Raw genomic sequence first — 17,104 nt, 5'->3', positions numbered from 1 at the left:
TTGCCATTCATTTTGTATTTTAATCTAATCTACTGGTGATTTAATTTACAGATCTCAAAGGAAGTGTACGCTCAAATATTTGAGGACGTTAACGTATCAACCACTGTTTAATTTTGGAATGTGCCTACTTGCTTGACACAATATTTTACCAGCTAACAAATGTTTAGTCTTTTTTTTTTTCACTTGACTAAAGGGAAATAAGTTTCACATTGCTCCATTTCATTCACCTTCTTATGTGCATATGCTGGGGAAGATTGGATGTTAAAAAAAAAAAAAAAACTTCCTCATGTTCCTTCCTACTACATCTAAATCTGTTTACCAATTCAAAGCTGCTAAAAAAACCTGCATTCTCCTGCTAAATCAACTGGATGGCTAGAAACCAAACTGTAATGTAACAGCAAAAAAAATTATCAATTTATTTTCATGACAGAACATTCTCGAGAAGGTATAAAATTGTTCTGGCCGCTATACCAGTTTTCTTATTTCTTCCTTTCTCTGTCTTCATTTTTTTTTTTTTTTTTTAAAGGCTTTCGGCTTTTAAGCCGATACTTTTTATAGTTATATAACAGTTCTAATATTTTGTGACATTTTGTATTGTGACACTATAGATGAAATTGTTATCGGACTGACACTCTGTGCTGTTTATTCCTTAATTACAACTGTTAACACTGTAGAGAAGTGTGCTAATCTGCCAGCACATATTATGAAAACAACATTATTGTTACCCACACCAACACCCACTCAACAGGATATTTCCAAGACGGTAGTTTAAAGGAACTTAGCATGAAGGACGGACATTTCAATAGTTTATTTGTTGTCTGTTTTTTTTTTTTTAAGCTTGTCCTATCCTTTTTTTAAAAAGCATTTTACAATTTAAGTTAACTATAATGTAGCACAGACACCTTGTAGTAGCAGAGGCTGCCTCTATAGTTAGAAAATTATCATTTCTTTCTAGTGCTCAAGCATTGATGGACTAAGAAATCTCAGAGCTGTATTGGGTTGTGACCTAAAGCTTTCTGACAGTTTTTTTTTTTTTTTCTTTCTTTCCTTTGCTGTACTGGGGATTGAACCTGGGGTTCTTTAGCACTGAGAAAAATCCCCAGCACTTTCTATTTTATATATTGAGACAGGGTCCTGCTAAGTTGCCCAGGCTGGCCTTGAACTTGTGATCCTCCTGCATCAATCTCCTGAGTAACTGAGATTACAGAGGTACACAACTGTCCCTGGCTTGACTGACAGTCTTTTCAGAAATAATGAAAATAGAAGGTTTAGGGAAGGACAAGTTTAAAAATGAAAAAAACTAGAGAGGGGTTATTTGTAGTCACAGGGTTGGCAATCCTTAAATAACCAAATTAAAATCCAAAACCATTCCCAGCCTTGATGGATCTCCTTTTTCAAAACCAAGTCTGAGCCTTCCTGAAACTGGTTACTTGTCCACTGTTTTATAGTTCATTTCTTTCTATCTCCCAAACTTTGGGAGATGTGATTATCTGTGTGGCATAAAGTTCTATAAATCTATCTACTGAGAAGTATTATACAAATGCAGCTAAGTGTCACTGTCATTTGTTAAAAAAAGCATGTTAGGCAACCACCCTAATCTGCTACTTTGTCCCCATAATAATGTGATAAAAAGTAAAGATTCTAGAAAACTTAGAACCAACCCATTTAGATCAGAGTGATGTAAATATTTCAAATAGCACACACCGTGCTGATTTAGTAATGTTTAATAAACAGTCCACCTTTAATATTAGTTTTTAACACAGGGGTTTAGTAGAAAGCAAATTCATGACATTGAGATAGTAATAGATGATAACCGGAGACTTCTCGGTAAATTCTCCCATCTTCATCGTTTTTCAGCAGTTAAGAGAACGATACGAATGTGTTCAATTCCCAGGGTTCCTCCAATTACCTACATGTTCTTTATTCAGCTTTATTAAATAGTTTTTTTTAAAAAAAGCATGCAAAGAAGTTATTGCCTCAACTCTTTTTGAAGGGTGTTTTCGGTTTCACTTTGATTTTCAACACCAATAGGATATGGTGCTCTTCCTAAAAGAAACTGTTCCCAATTGGGAATATATTCTTCTACTGATGCCCAGTAACGAGTCTGGAAAAAAAATTCAAAAGTAAAAAAGCGTATCAAGCAATTGAACTTGGCTCTTCATAATAGTCTAAATGTTTATTCACTTAAGTGTGTGTGTGCGTGTACACACCACACACACACACGCACATACATATACATAGAATGAATTTCCTTTACGGAATATTTTATGTTAATTTTAGAAAAAAAATCTGGCTACTTACTAGTGTTAATTTTCAAATTTCTCAGTAAAACCAGAGCCTGGCAGAATTACAGGTTTTAGAATTTTATTGTGATTTTACACGCCCTCTTGTGGCCAACCTTGTGATTATTGCCAGTTGTGTCATTTACGGCTATAAATCATTAAATATGTTTGCTTAATTGCTCCAGATCCCATACCAAATGATTACTCACACCAAAATGATGACAATGAAGTGGTCAAACATGAACACTTTCTTCAGAATTAACATGAAATGATCTGACCTGGGATGAGATCAGGAACGGAACTCTAACTAGTATGTTGTAGTCTAGATGAACTGACCCCTTAGGTGTGTGGGAGATATGTATCCATTCTACCTTTTACAAAATCCTTGATATTATGAATTGAAATTTTTCTCAAATTTCTTCTTCTGATCAAATACTATCAATACAGTTTAACCATTTTTAATACAAATAGCTAGGAAGTTGAGATGCTGTATTGTTATTACATCTGGCTTTAGAAGTTCGTGTAGCATTGCCAGGCAGTGAGTAGGAGCGGTGATGGTTTCTTAGGTAACTGCCCTGAGGAGGCCAAAGAGAGCTACTCTGCTAAAATTCCTGCATCACAGGCCATTTTCCGTGAGATCAACACCACCAATCCCATTTTGGGCAGTGCAGCCAATGAGTTGGATAGCATTAGGAACACATAATTTATACTGATCACTAAAAATGTAGGGTGGCTTTGACAGTTGAAAATGCCGAGGGATTCTCCATGTCTATACATCTATGCATGTGGTCTGAGAAACAGCCTGACATTTTTAAAATAAAGGGTCATCCTGCTGTGCAAGACTAGCTAAGAAAAATACCGTCTGAAGCCTCTGGTTGGGAGTTTCTCTGCCATTCACGGCTGGATTAACCCCTATTGTGTGGGCCCTGTACTTGCCAGGGTAAGGCATTGGAGAATTCAACAAAGAAAGAGACACTCAGAGCACGACATTGTACCACAGCTTTTTCTCTCTTCGATCGCTGCCTTTTCTTATTACCCTAGATGACATAGAAAATTGAGGGCAAAACTCTCAGCCTTTAATTTTGAGTCCATTCATATCTCCCACTGGGCAGAAAGCAAAATTGCATTTGAAAAAGGTCATTAAAAATACATAACGAAACAATTCTATATGTAGTAAATTCCCATTTGTCAAAATATACCAAATATGGTTCATTTTTGCAACTATCTTCTCAACCTGCTCTTGAACTGAGCTAAATCAGACAAAAGCCACACTATTATGTATGATATGCATTTAAAAAGGTTTGGTTGAATTTTGGTGAAGGGACAGAACTGCTACTTCTAACAGTTCTAACAGGAAAAGCACTCTAGTTAGGCGTGCTGCCGCCTTAAGATTTATGTCATGTTTTCTGCTATAATTTAACAGGACTGTTGTTTCTAGTGAAGAGGGGAACAGACAGGAGATGTTTAGAAAAAAATTTTTCCATTAGATAAAGTTATTTTCATCAAGATTCTTCCTAATTACTACTTATAAAACATGGTATTATAGACATAAAAAGATCATTTGAACACATCTTATTATGCTGAATAAATAAATCTGGGAATACACACATGTAGCCACTGTTTACCTTCCAGCACACTACTGATTGGGCAGGGTGTCCGGTACTTTTGTTCCTTTAAGAGTCTCACCTCAAGAGAAACCACTTCAGGCCGTGGATCTGGGTGAATCCTGGTCTGCAGAGATTTTTCTGCTGCTTCTATATCCTGTATATAGATAGAACATTTTATCATCAAAGTATATTTATGTAACACAAACGACATCTATTCTACCAATATCTGTACCCCACATCTCTCACCTCAGCTCTTCTCTGGATCCAGTTTGAACTGATGGAGGGAGACTGAGGTAGGAGAACTGATTATAGCTCAATTAACCCGCTTCTACTAAAGAGCTCAGGGTTTCTTATTTTAAAATAGAAGAGGGGGGTGGTATTTCTACATTCTGCCTTTTCACTTTGAATAGCTGGTAAATGCCAGTAATTTTTGCAAAAAGAACTTCCTTTAAAAATGCTCAGAGCATTAACTTAGCTTAAAATCACCCAAAACAGCCAAACAATGAAATAATCAAGTATTCGGGTACAAAAACAGATACTCGGTTCCATACTGTGCTAATCTTAAAAATGAAGAGTCCTAGTCTCTCCTCATGATGCAAATGGTACACTAATGGCACACATGTTATTTGTTCAGCATTTCATCTTTAAATTTTATAATGATGCAAATATTGCACATATTTAAAAGAAGTTCAGTGAGGTATCTTAGTACCTTTTGCCAAGACTTCTTACTCAATCATCCAGAATTCGAGGACTAGATTTCTATGTTAATTTCAATGGTAAAGGTTATTGCTGGGTAGTGTATTATTCAGCTGATGGCATTCAAACAGTGTGCTTCAATTTGTAGTTACATTGTGCTTTAATTCGTAGTTTAACTTGTAGAAATGTGTATTCTCTCTCATGTTGTCAAAACACCAGGATAACTAAACTCATAAACCTGGTATAATTTTTAGCTTCATAGATGCATGAAGCATTTGCCAATTATTGTAGGATTTTGCAAGTTGTTGCTGAAACCTTTGAACCTCATTTAGAAACACTTCCCCGATCAGCACCTATTTTTTGTCTGGTGTCCACTTATTATGCTTATCAAGGTCACAGAGGCCTTGGGTCCAAGGCCATGCAAATTTTGTTTCTCTTTTGCACTTAAGTGAATTGATAGAAAAGAGGAAGTTCTCTTGATCCCTGTGCACGCATTGGAGCAATCTAAGTAGAGGGCTGTTGGACAGACGGAGAGAGATGGAAAAGGGCGTGGGAGTGGGGTGTGAAGAAGCCAATGCTGAACGGGAGAAAAAAGATAGCAGATGGTAGCGGCAGGAGCAAGGAATGGGTGTGAAATGTAAAAGGGAAAAACAGGAAATTCCCTAAAGGGACTCCCCAAAGTTGCACAACCATTAGTGCACCTGCTGTCTAGAGGAAGGTGATTTGAAGGGAAAAAAAAAATCAGTTTGGGGATTAAAAAATTGATCTGTTAGCATGTCTAACCCATCGTAGAAGTTTACATCTAACATGGGCACTGAAGAGTGTCTGATGCCAACATAACAGACACGGAAGCCTAACTCTTCTGTGATTATGTTGAGATTTTACGAGGTCCTGGAAAATTATTTCTTACTTTTAGAAATCCAGTCACCAAAACACAAAAGAGAATAATCACACCTTCAATTGTGCCAATATTCTAAGAACAGTTTATGAAGCTATTGTTAGTCGTAGATCTAGGTGTTACTAGCACTGTAGACAGTATTATAAATGTTTTTCTTGAAGACCAGAAAATTAAGATGCTGATTATCTCTTTAGAAGAGCAGATTTGCAAACAAAAGAGCAGACATGGGAGACACAGGCACGTGGGTTGGTGAAGCAGGACTGTGGTGAGACAGACTTTCATGTCTACCCTAAGATTACCACATCTCTGAAAAGCCTCTCATCTTTAGTGATTATTTTATTTAGCTGTTTTGTTCACCTTCTCTCTCTTTCTTTCTTTCTCTCTTTCTCTCTCACCCACCTTCTTCCCCTTTCTCTTTAGCTGGCTTGTTTTTCTTTCCTTACTTCTAAGGGGTTTCTTAAGACCTGTGATATCTTTGTATTTTTATCTCATTTCCTTGTAAGATTGTCTTTTATCTAGCTCCAGCTATCGCTGCAGAGAACTGGCTAACCTGGCATCCTGACCCTTACTTCTCAACCTTATGAAACTGGGCTCATCTTCTTCCCACTTAAATGAGTGCTGGTGGGAATTCCTTACTCGATAAGTACTTACAAAGTACTTATTCCAAGAGTGTATATCATTTTACTTCTATCCACACCTTTTATGGAATAGATAAGCTGTTCTGCAAAGCATGTGCTTCACATGCGCAAGGCCCTGGATTCAATCCCCAGCACATGCATGCACGTATACCCATATACACAAAGAAAGAAAAAGAAAAAAAAATTCTGAAAGTAAGCAAGGCACAAGTTTTAAGTTGTCTGTCATTCTGAGTAGCATGAAACCTGCAAAATCCCACTCTGTCCTACCTAGTACATGAATCATCCTTTTGTCCAGTGTATCCACACTGTATATGCTATCTGCCTGTTAGTCACTTAACAGTTATCTGGTTATCAGCTCAGCTGTCACAGTATCACAGTGCTTGTGTTCAAGTAATCCTCACGTAGTAGCCTGCTGCCATGTCACAATGCCTATTAGTCACTTTACTTCATCTCATCATACAGGCATTGTATCAGCTCACATAATCATAAAAAGGGCAAGTACAGTACAGGGTTTTGAGAGTGAGGGAAATATCACATTCAGTTTTTATTATGATATATTGCTATGATCATTCTGTTATTGTTACTCTCTTACTGTGCTTAATTTATAGATAGAGCTTTATCGTAGGTTTTTATGTGTAGGAACAAGATTAGGAATCATCTGCAGTTTTAGGCATCCTCTGGAGTTCTTGGAACATATGTCCCACAAGTAAGGGAGTTGACTACTGTATGTACTTATGCTGGTATTGGAAAACTCTTGGGGAACTGAAATTTTGGGTTTGAGAAAAAGAATCTGCCAGGTACAAGGTCAATGGTTTTAAGTTAAGAAACATGCAATTCTGTAATTAAATTGGAAGTATTGATAGATGTTTTGTATTTTATCTTTTAAAAAAATGATCAAATGAAGTTGCAATACATAGTCCCAGTGCCCAAATTGAGAGCTCTAAATTTATTTCCTGCCAAAAAGAGCCAAGTTCCATGAAGCAATGACCAATTCTAGGTGTGGGCAGCAAACACACCGAATGAGCCTACATAAAATGATCTGAAAGAAAGGAATCTATCAAAGACTGTCAAGATTACATCAGAGACAGTCAGGAGCTAACTTGAAGAGGCTTCCACTTCATAAAAATGGCATAATTTGAGCATAAATAAGAATTTTAAAAATTGTAATTTTCTGGGATTTCAAATCCCAGATAAATGTAAAACAAACAAAATAATACCTCACTGGTCACCTCTGGAGGATTGCTGAAGACACAACCTACTATTTTAAAAACTAAATATCGGTCTGGGAGTGTAGCTCAGTGGTGGAACATCTGCTGAGCATGTGAGACTCCGGGTTCAAACCCCAGCACTGCAAAAACAAAATACACCTGTGCACGCAATTTCACACACAAAGTCATGTCATTAAAAGCAGGGAAAGAAATCAAGTATTCAGCATACCTTTACTCTATGAACTGGACTTCAGTGTAACCAAGTAATTGAAGAGGGAAAGATTCCCTTCATATAAATAGTCAGCAATTGAATGAAAAGGAATTTAAAAAAAATCTGAATATCACGCTTTGCAACCTCTAACTAACATAGCTAGGCAGCCATCAATGACTTCCAAATTCCAAAAGAGAATTCTACTTCCATTGTAGAAGTGTTCTTTCTCTAAACTTCAAACCTGTATCTGCTGAAGCACTGTTAACACACTAGCCATTAGCCTACTGTGGCTACCAAATGCTTGAGATGTGGCAAGTGTGAGTTAAGATATGCTAAAGTATAAAATATACATGGGGGCTGGGGATATAGCTCAGTTGGTAGAGTTCCTGCCTCACATGCACAAGGCCCTGGGTTCAACCCCAGTACCGCAAAAAAACAAAAAACAAAATAAAACAAAAAAATAAACCCAACAAAAAAACCCCCACACATATATATGTATATGTATGTGTGTGTGTATATATATATAGTGTGTGTGTGTGTTTATGTGTGTGTGTATATATAATATATACATATATGGAATTTTGAAGACAAAATTTTTATAGCAAACATTTGAAATATTTTTATATGCCTCATTAAATAAATTATTTTTAGAATAGTACATTTCATCTGTTTGTCTGTATTGTAGATGGTTAGTGGAAAACTTAAGTAACTGGCTGTCCTGGGTGGCAGTTTGGTCCAAGACCCTGCTTAACTGCCAACTGTCCTGTGGAGACTTCCAGATCACTCTTCAGAGGAAGCACTCATTGTATCTCTGATTTGTGGGAGTGTTTTTCCTAGTGTTTCTTCCCCTGGAGTGTTCTGTCTCCTCATGAGATGATGTTACTTATCACAGAACTGCCTTTCTGTGTAAAACTAAGTTTTCTGGGAGGTGACGGGGAGAGATTACAGTTTATATCACAAGTATTTATAGTAACAAAATCCTCTTTCTCCTGACATCCATACCTATTATGTTTCTGCTTTTAAAAGGCAAATAAATTCCATTTAACTAATAATAATAGGGAAAAATCTCTCAGCCTGTGCTTTCAAAGTTCTCTACCATTTATGACTTTTATTGAATGGACCCTGACTGAGTTTTCCTTCCTTATTTATAGTCATATCCATCCATTCACTAATATGACTAGATATTAGGTGGGATTAGTGTGTTCCTTATTCTTTGATATCCTTGGCAGTTTATTTTTCCAAATGAATTTTCAGAAACTTATTGAGTTCAATGCAAACTTTTGGAATTAAAAAAAAAATCTACAAAAACTTTGTGACAAGTGACTTTAGAAAAACAATAGTCTCCCTAGTTGGGATTAAGGCATTTGTCACCTTTTAAGCTTTCTGTTAAATCTCGAATTATAGTGTAATAAGTATCTTTATAGTACCATGAATAACCCTGTTAGGAGCATTTTCAAATATCTTGGTATTTTACTGTTAATGTGAATCTGATCTCTTGTGTTTTCCACTTGTATACTCAAAACTGATATTAATTTTTGTACTTTTAATCTGTTAATTTGATTCAGTTCACGATATTTAGTCTTTTAAAGTATATAACCATATAATATAAAATGCTGGTGTCCTGGAATCTTCCTTTTCAAAAGTTAAAGTCCATTTACTTTTTCTTAAATTTTATTTTGTTTTAGTTGTAGGTGGACACAATACCTTTATTTTATTTTTACGTGGTGTTGAGGATTGAACCCAGGGTCTCATGTATGCCAGGTGAGTGCCCTACCGCTGAACCACGAACCCAACCCCAAAGACCACTTACTTTTAATGTGTATTATATTGGTTAGAAGATCTAAGGGGTCAAATGATTGATGATAACAGAAGTCATCCTTATTTGTTCTTATCATTACAGTGCAGGTTTCAATGGAACCATTTTTTAAGGTGTGTGCAGCACTTCAGAAATACCTATCCTAGAGGTAACTTAACTTGTTCTTGACAAGAGGCATTAGGAGTAGTTACCCTATGGTTTCCTCATCTTTAAAGAATCAGCCCAGATTAGGGTTTTTCACAGTTCTTAGTGCAAAAGCCAGACATGGAAGAAAGGCCAAATGGATGGGGCTTTAGGCCAAATCAAGCCCATTTTTATCTATTTTGTATCTTTAGGAAAAGTTTTAATGCTAAAAATGTTTTAAACCTTTAGATGAGAATCTAATGTAACATATATGTCATTTAAAGTCTCTCCTGGGAGCTAACGTAGCTCAGTGATGGAGTGCATGCTTAACATGTGTGAGGCCAAGTTCAATCCCTAGCACTCCACTCCTCTGAAAAAGGTTTCTTCCATCTCAAAATTCTGTAATCAACTCCTATTTTATCTTCATAGTGACTTATATGGTAGAGCCATAAACATTATTTCCAAAATAAAAAAAAATCAGGATAAAAATTGCCTATAGAATAATTCAAAGTATGTATTAAAAAAAATGGAAAAGACTTTTAGCACCAAGCACTGTGTCTGTGATGTAATGGGTGCTCAAACAATTTTGAGTTACTAAAGGACTGAAAAGTAATATACAAAAATGTACTTACTTCCAGGTGGGTAGAATGGTATGGAGATGCAGTATTTAATCTTTTTCTTTTAAATTTGTTTTTAAAGGTAAGAATATATTACTTTGATAATGAGTGGGGAAATGCCATATCAAACTGAAGTTTCTCACAACTATAAAACCAGGTTTGTTATTTTTCTTATATACAAATGCTCCTTGCCTTATGGGATTACATCCAATAAACCCATCATGATTTGAGAAGATAGTACCAAAATGTATGTAAAGCACCCATCCTCCTGAGCATCTTAGCTTAGTCACACAGCACACTATAGATAATCAGTTGTTTCCCCTGTGATCTCACATGGCTGACTAGGAGCTGCCTATCTCTGCCACTGCTCAGCATCCCTAGAGTAGCTTACTGCATATTGTTAGCCTGGGTGTCAATTTCACACCATCCTAAAGACAAAAAAGTGTAAGCTGAACTATCATAAGTAGGAGATCATCCATATACAACAATTTCTTAGCTATGCTTCTTAACTTCAGTTTTTCTATTCTTGAAACCACCTGGCATCTAAATAGCAAATGAACGTTTTATCTTAAACACCCACTCATATGTTTTTGATGTTTGTATTTTCTTTTGCTTAAATACTTTCACTACTTTATGATCTCTACAATATTATCTCTGCATATCAAGTCTCAACTTCTTTGGTCCCACAACATAGCTTGTTTCCTGTGACTCTGCAAGCTAGTTAGCTTATAGTCCCATGAACATTCATAGGGCCATTTATTTTTCTGGTCTTAGCTCTTTTTGCTAAGATGCCAATGAAATACCTTTTCTTTTGACTATTCAAAAATAGATGAAGCCTTGCTTCCTCTATGAGACCTCTCAGAATATTCTAGCTCTCAAATATCTTTATGCACTTATTTCATATCGTTTAGTGTTTGATCACATGAAGTCTCAGAGTTCCTGATATTAGGGAGTTTACAACCTTTTATCATCAACTAAGCCTTGATCATCAACTAATTACCTTGATATCAAGAATTCTGATTTATAGTTATTTCGTTGTCTCCACTTTTGGCTTCTGTGCATTCATCAAATACTTGCTCATTAAAAGGACACCACTTGGGAACCAAATATCACATCACTCACTTCAGGTAGGTAGCAATCAAGCCTTCTAATTTAGTTTTTCTAACTTTTCACAGCAAATTCCAGAATACCCTATATATTTCCATTTAAAAATAAATATTGCTAACACCATTGGGCAAGTAAGACATATGGCAATATAGAATGCTTTGGTAGCACTATGGCTGTGACTTAAATTACTGTGGATCAAACTGCCAGAAGCTGAGAAGATAACTGAATTTTCCTCTTCCTTTATCCTCTAGTGAGGATAGAAGATAACTGTATCATGCCTATCGATGAAAATATTTAACAATAAAAAACTGAAAACACTGCTTTATAACTTAAATAATATAGTCTTACTACCAAATGTTTTAGTCATAGGATCTCTTGGAAGCTTGAATGGAAGCAAACTTTAGGGTTTTAATTATGGATGAAGCCACAATTCTGGAAGCAAAGTATAGCAAGCAGCCAAAAATGTTACACATATGATTTTACTCCAAATGGGCACATTGGCCAAATGGTGAGGCCCTGCGTAATCATACACTTTGACCACCTCCTCCATAACCATCAAAAGGAGCTGGGAAATCTGCTGTAGTAGACATGAATTCTGTGGGTTGACTGTGGCTCCCAGAGGGCAGAATCAAATTGTTCTTATTTGTATGATGCGTAATAGTTTTGAGTTGGATCTAAGCACGTTACAGGTACTTTAAGGTCTTTCAGGATCTTCTTTCAAATAAAAGAAGATGGAAATGGAAAGGGACATCTTCTGTTTCTTCTTGCACAAAGGAGACTTTAATATTCCTTGTGTAGCTATTGATTTTTCTGGATGTTTGAAAACATCACAAATTTTTTTTCCATCTTGAAAAATGAGAATCCCATGTTATCTGTTCAATGAACATGGGTTTGAAGCAAGATGCTCCCTCATTAATTCTACATGCTACTCAACAAAAAAGTCATCTAAATCAAAACCCTGAAGTTCATGTAAAGTGTTTTTGGGAAGGTGGGAAACATCTCTGTACTTAGGTCATGGAAACTTACCTTTAAAAGACTAAGATTCCTTTTAAAAGCAGTCTCAGCTGCTTTTTGTTGTGATCCATTTTCTCTGTTTTGATTTCCAAATTTATTCTGCATTTGTTGAAGTAACATTAATCTTTGTGATACTCTAGAAAAAAGTGAAGATTACAGAAAGTGAAAAAAATGAAAAAGCAAACATTTTATTGCCTGACCAGTACACAAAATTCATTTCTCAGTCGCATCTAATGTCAACTGTAACCTATTTTGAAAGTCAGTTATGATGTCAATTAATGAGACAGTGAGTAACTTTAGTAGTTCAATAAGTCTTAAGTCAATCTGGGTAAAATTATTTTTAATTTTCATTAACATATTCTTTATATACGCTTGTAAGTACATGCTTCTGTTTTTTAGCCTCTGGTCTTCTGAAATTATTTTAGAGTGTTGAAGATATGTTTTAATTTTTGGTGAAAATGCAAACTGTAATACATATCTATCTCCTTGTACACATAGTTATATATACCTCCCCACACACATACATTGATATAACTTGCTATATGAAACCTTCTGCTTAACACTTCAGTACCCCTGAATCTCATGTTACACATTTAGAATTGTGCTAAACTTCCATATGTTTGAAGAAGCAATAAAAATATTTTTTCCCTCTTTTTCCAAGAGAAAGATGATGGTTTGATATATGAGTGAGAGGCAGTGTGTATGTATGAATGCTGACAACAAGGTAAAACAGTACTTGAAGGAAGATGTAAAAAGTAATTAAATTCTCAAACTACTTCATTATATATAATATACTTAAAAATTTCTTGCTTAAGTGCACATTTAATCTTAAATGATAAGAAAATACATCAGATGATTAAAAATACATTAAAGTCTAGCCACTTCCAGATAGTTGTGGAGGTTTTCAAGAAACACCATTTCAAACAGCTGTCTTGAAGGTAGAACTAAAAATTAAGGACTTTGAACAGTCATTTTTGGGGAGTGGGGAGGCAGGGTTAGGAAACTGACTTAGAAAAAAAGAAAGAGGACCTGGTAATTAAGTAAATGAAAGTCTGAGAGCCCACAGTCAGAGGAGGGAAAGGACTGATATTAAATATAAGAGCAAGATTGGTTGTACAAATTGCAGGACCCATTGCACAATAATTGAGGATTGTGACATCAGGACATTAAACCAAGTTCAGGGCTGTGATTGTGTAGGTCACATACCCATGAAGCCCCCCTGGTTAAGAGGCTTAGAGAAACCCATGAACCCATTTTGTCCCCTTGTCCCAGATGTGGAACACCTATAAAAACTCAAATATAGTATATAATACATAGTTACATAATGTGTAATTATGTAACAACATAATACAAATTAACATAATAATATAATAAGCTCTAGATTGTGATTTCCAGTCAATTTTAATGCACCTGTTTCAATTTCACTGAAATATTTACAAGTTTGAAAATTGGGGACTTAATGTCAATGCGAAGCCAAGAGGGAGAGGAAGAGTGAATTTATCTAGATAATAGTAGCTAAAGATAAAAAGATGTAGAAAATAATTAGACCTTTTAATCCTGGTTTTTCTTAAGAGGCAATGAAATTTCCTTACCCCCAATCTCTTAAGTGTCAGAAAATTAAAATGACACACTTTCAAATTTTTAAGTCTTCCCTGTGTTTCACTAATGAAGTCAGTACAACTTCTGTGTTTTGGATTAGACTTTAAAAAAAAAAAAAAACTTACATTTCCTCATGTCTTTTAGAAAGGCGAACTTCTTGAGCGAACAATGAAGTCATCTTTAATCAAAGCTGCAGTATAAGCTTTCTTCTAAATAATAAAAACATTTAAAGTTACTTCTACCACATCCTTAGCTATGCAGTATTTGATTATTTTATATCTTAACTCATTGGTTCTCTCAGAGGAGAAATGGAACCTTAAGAAGTAATGTATAAAATGAAAGAATGCACTTAAATACATTTTTATTCAAGAAGCATAGTTTTTCATATATCAGATCCATCTAAGGATATCATGAATCAGGTGAATTCAACATATTTAACATTTCCCCGTTTTTCTTTTTCCAAACTCTAACCTTAATCAGAATTAAAAACAAGCAGCTGGTACTAAGACGAGTGAACACTTTATTGTATCAACAGATAGAAAAAAAAATCCACTGTAAAATTCAAGGCAGGAACACCATCCCTTATGCATGTGCACACACACACATAGACAGAAAGGCAAACAAGTATGAGAACCAACTGGAAGCTCATGGTCTTTCCTTTATTGGAAGGCTGCCCGGTTCTACCATGTCTCTTCCAAATAGGAAAGTATTTTTCGTGTGTAACTGTAAGGAAAACCACAAGTACCTTCACCTTACCCTGGCCACTCAGAGCTCTCATTTGGGGAGTTTAGGAAAACTCATTTTCATGACACATTTGATACCATGAGTAAGCTCACCTTGGTTAAAGAGCATGGACCAGTACAGACAGGGGTCTAGCTCAAAGCTTTCAAGACCCCAAGCCTAAAGACACTTTGGGATGGGCACAAAACTGGAAGGTGCCTGACCTAAGGGGGTTAAAAGACAGGAATAAAATTTCTTCCTGGAATGAGGCTTTCCTAAATTTTCTGAAAAGTAAACAGAGATCGTCTATTAACCGCCCCACTGTCCAGCGCCGATGGCAAGTCTGAACTCTTCATTCAGCACACAGCTTTGGCTCCGGAGCGTAGAGCGCTGAGCCCAGCCAGGGGAAGCCAACCCCCGGCCCTGCCTTCATTGGGTTTCCTTCCCAAGGCAAGGCTGGCTGTCTTCAGCACTGCGGACAGCAAGAATTCTCATGCTAGCCCGCAAAGGTCGAATTACAGGTTATTTTCCTGCTAAGATCACCGTAGGCCAATCCTCATCGCCTTCTTTCCGATTTCGTATTGCAAGGGAGCCAGTTAATGCAGCGCCAAGGCAATCCCGGAAAGTCGGTCCGCAGCAACTTTTCTGTATGGCCACAGCGCTCCAGACAAACCTCAAGGCAAATTTTGCCTTTTAGACCGAAGATTCGCGCTGAGTCGGCCCTTTGACCTCTCCCACTCCCCCCTTTCCCTGAAACACTCATGAACTTCTCTCATCATCCTTGCACTACCCTTTAATAAAGATCTTCCTCACCGGCCCCGCAGGCACCTGTGCGGTGGTCTGAGAATCACGGATGCACCCACTGCACCCACAGACGAGCTCTTCCGGGAAAGTGCTGAGGAGACTGCGCAAGCGCGGGGGGCCTTGTCGGACTGGGCGTGGCCATACGCCATCTTCATGCCCGCGCAGCGCGCCGCCGTGACGTCACCACATCTATATAAAAGGCCACGGTTCCCTGTGAGAGTTTCGTGAAGCGTGGCTGCTTTGAAGAGACGCGCGGTCTGGTAGGCAGTGCGCCCGGGAGGTGCCCCAAATTGGTACTTAGGAACCTGGGGGGAATTTCCTTCGGTGATAGCTGCATTTCAAACTCTTTTATACTGGAATTTGCATATGTTAAGAATACTTAAGAGGGTGGAGCTGGTTTCCTAGAAACCTCAAGTGGAGAAAAACTTTGCAAAGTAGTCCAAAGTGTTTGAATGAAGTTCCTGCAAAGTTTATTCAGCAAATACCTGTGGAGGTGGCTCGAAGTACCTTGTCTTGGGTGTTCCAGGCACCATAACCGAGGCCCTGCCTGCTCTCACAGTTCTGCAACCCCAGTAGGAATGACAGTCATAATTGATCAGGTCCTGGAGGGCTTCTGTGTATTCTCAGTCGCTGTTTTTACGTGGATTATCTTATTGAATCTCCAGGATGCCTCATGAGATGTGTGCAGTTAGCCTTATTTAACAGGCAAGGATAGAGTTTGGTCGGTCCTGGGTCATAACTTGATACCAGCAGAGCCTAATTTCCCACAACCTTCAGGACACACTCTTAGTAACTCCTCTATACTGTAAAGTGCATTCCTAAATATTTTCTTCCTTCAGATAACTTCGGGAGATATGTGGTACTATCTATCCTTAGTTTAGAGGAAGGAAGGGTTTCAAGAGTGATAAAGTGGTCTGCCTCAATGTTGTTCAACTGGCTAAGGGGACAGAGTGAAAATTCCAGTCTAGGTATTTTACAATTCTTTTCTTTCTAGAATATTTACATACAATTTAGCTCTTGCTTCAGGAGCTACTGAATTTAATGTGTCCGGTGTTTGGAAAGCCCCTTCCCACACACCCAACATAGGTTCCATTCAATTTTGTTCAGTGTTACATCCTCACAGCAGCATTCTTTGAACCTCCAGTATTAAATCCTTACCTTCTAGCTTCCTAGCCTCCTCTTCCTGCTTTATATTTCTCCACAACACAGTCATGTTCCACATATGCTTATGTTTATGAGCATACCCACTACCAGAATCCAAACTCCTTTAAGAACAGATATTTTTGTCTTTTTGATATGGTGCTGTATCCTCAGCAACTAGAACTGCTGTAGGTGTTGAGTATTTTTGAGTGAATGGGTGAAATAATTCTGCTCACTAAAATGTCATAACTCGGGAGGAAAAGGGAAGATATAAGAATAAGATTGGTTAAATTATGAGCATGTGTAAATATGGCACAATAAATTCCACTATGAATAGTTATAATGTGATAATAAAAAATAATTTCCAAGAACTCTGTCTTCATTTGGTAGGAGTTATTGATTAGTAGACAGTTCCACACCTTACCACTTAGTAAAGATGACAAGTAGGCCCTTTGTGGCTCTGTGTTCCAGGAACGAAACAGGGCTTTTGCATGGTTGCAGACTTTCTTATGTTTCATGTGAATGTATAAATAAATTTTTTTCTTAAGTTGGTAATAGGTTATATGAAATAGAGTACTGAGAGACTGCACTAAATTAAAGCATTTGTTCCTTCAGACAGACTTT

General features: G+C 37.0%; 1 protein-coding gene across 5 annotated transcripts; it reads right to left on the bottom strand.

Annotated features, from left to right (window-relative positions):
* Window positions 1-1,708: 1,708 nt before the first annotated feature.
* Window positions 1,709-15,500, bottom strand: CEP15 (centrosomal protein 15). 5 transcript variants are annotated; one of them, XM_079116090.1, is made up of 6 exons: window positions 15,350-15,461; window positions 14,653-14,760; window positions 13,942-14,025; window positions 12,230-12,353; window positions 3,908-4,043; window positions 1,709-2,104 (listed from the first exon to the last, which is right to left on the bottom strand). In XM_079116090.1, exons 3-6 carry the CDS (start codon window positions 13,992-13,994, stop codon window positions 2,019-2,021), a joined length of 399 nt encoding a protein of 132 aa, XP_078972216.1. In that variant the 5' UTR covers window positions 13,995-14,025; window positions 14,653-14,760; window positions 15,350-15,461; the 3' UTR covers window positions 1,709-2,018. The 5 variants fall into 5 exon arrangements, with proteins under 5 accessions (XP_078972216.1, XP_078972220.1, XP_078972218.1 ...); XM_079116094.1 differs by having other exon boundaries at window positions 3,969-4,043; window positions 15,350-15,460; XM_079116092.1 differs by having other exon boundaries at window positions 15,365-15,435.
* Window positions 15,501-17,104: the final 1,604 nt, after the last annotated feature.

The sequence above is a fragment of the Sciurus vulgaris genome (genome assembly GCF_902686455.1).
Source record: "Sciurus vulgaris genome assembly, chromosome: 16".
NCBI lineage: Eukaryota > Metazoa > Chordata > Mammalia > Rodentia > Sciuridae > Sciurus > Sciurus vulgaris.
This window is presented reverse-complemented; position numbering and strand designations above follow the sequence as displayed.

Coding starts and splice junctions, on each gene's coding strand:
- CEP15 (XM_079116091.1), bottom strand. CDS start 13,994: ATGACTTCATTGTTCGCTCAAGAAGTTCGCCTTTCTAAAAGACATGAG. Junction 12,354..13,941: donor TCTAAAAGACATGAGGAAAT/GTAAGTTTTTTT, acceptor ACTTTTTTCTAG/AGTATCACAAAGATTAATGT. Junction 4,044..12,229: donor GGAATCTTAGTCTTTTAAAG/GTAAGTTTCCAT, acceptor ATCTATATACAG/GATATAGAAGCAGCAGAAAA.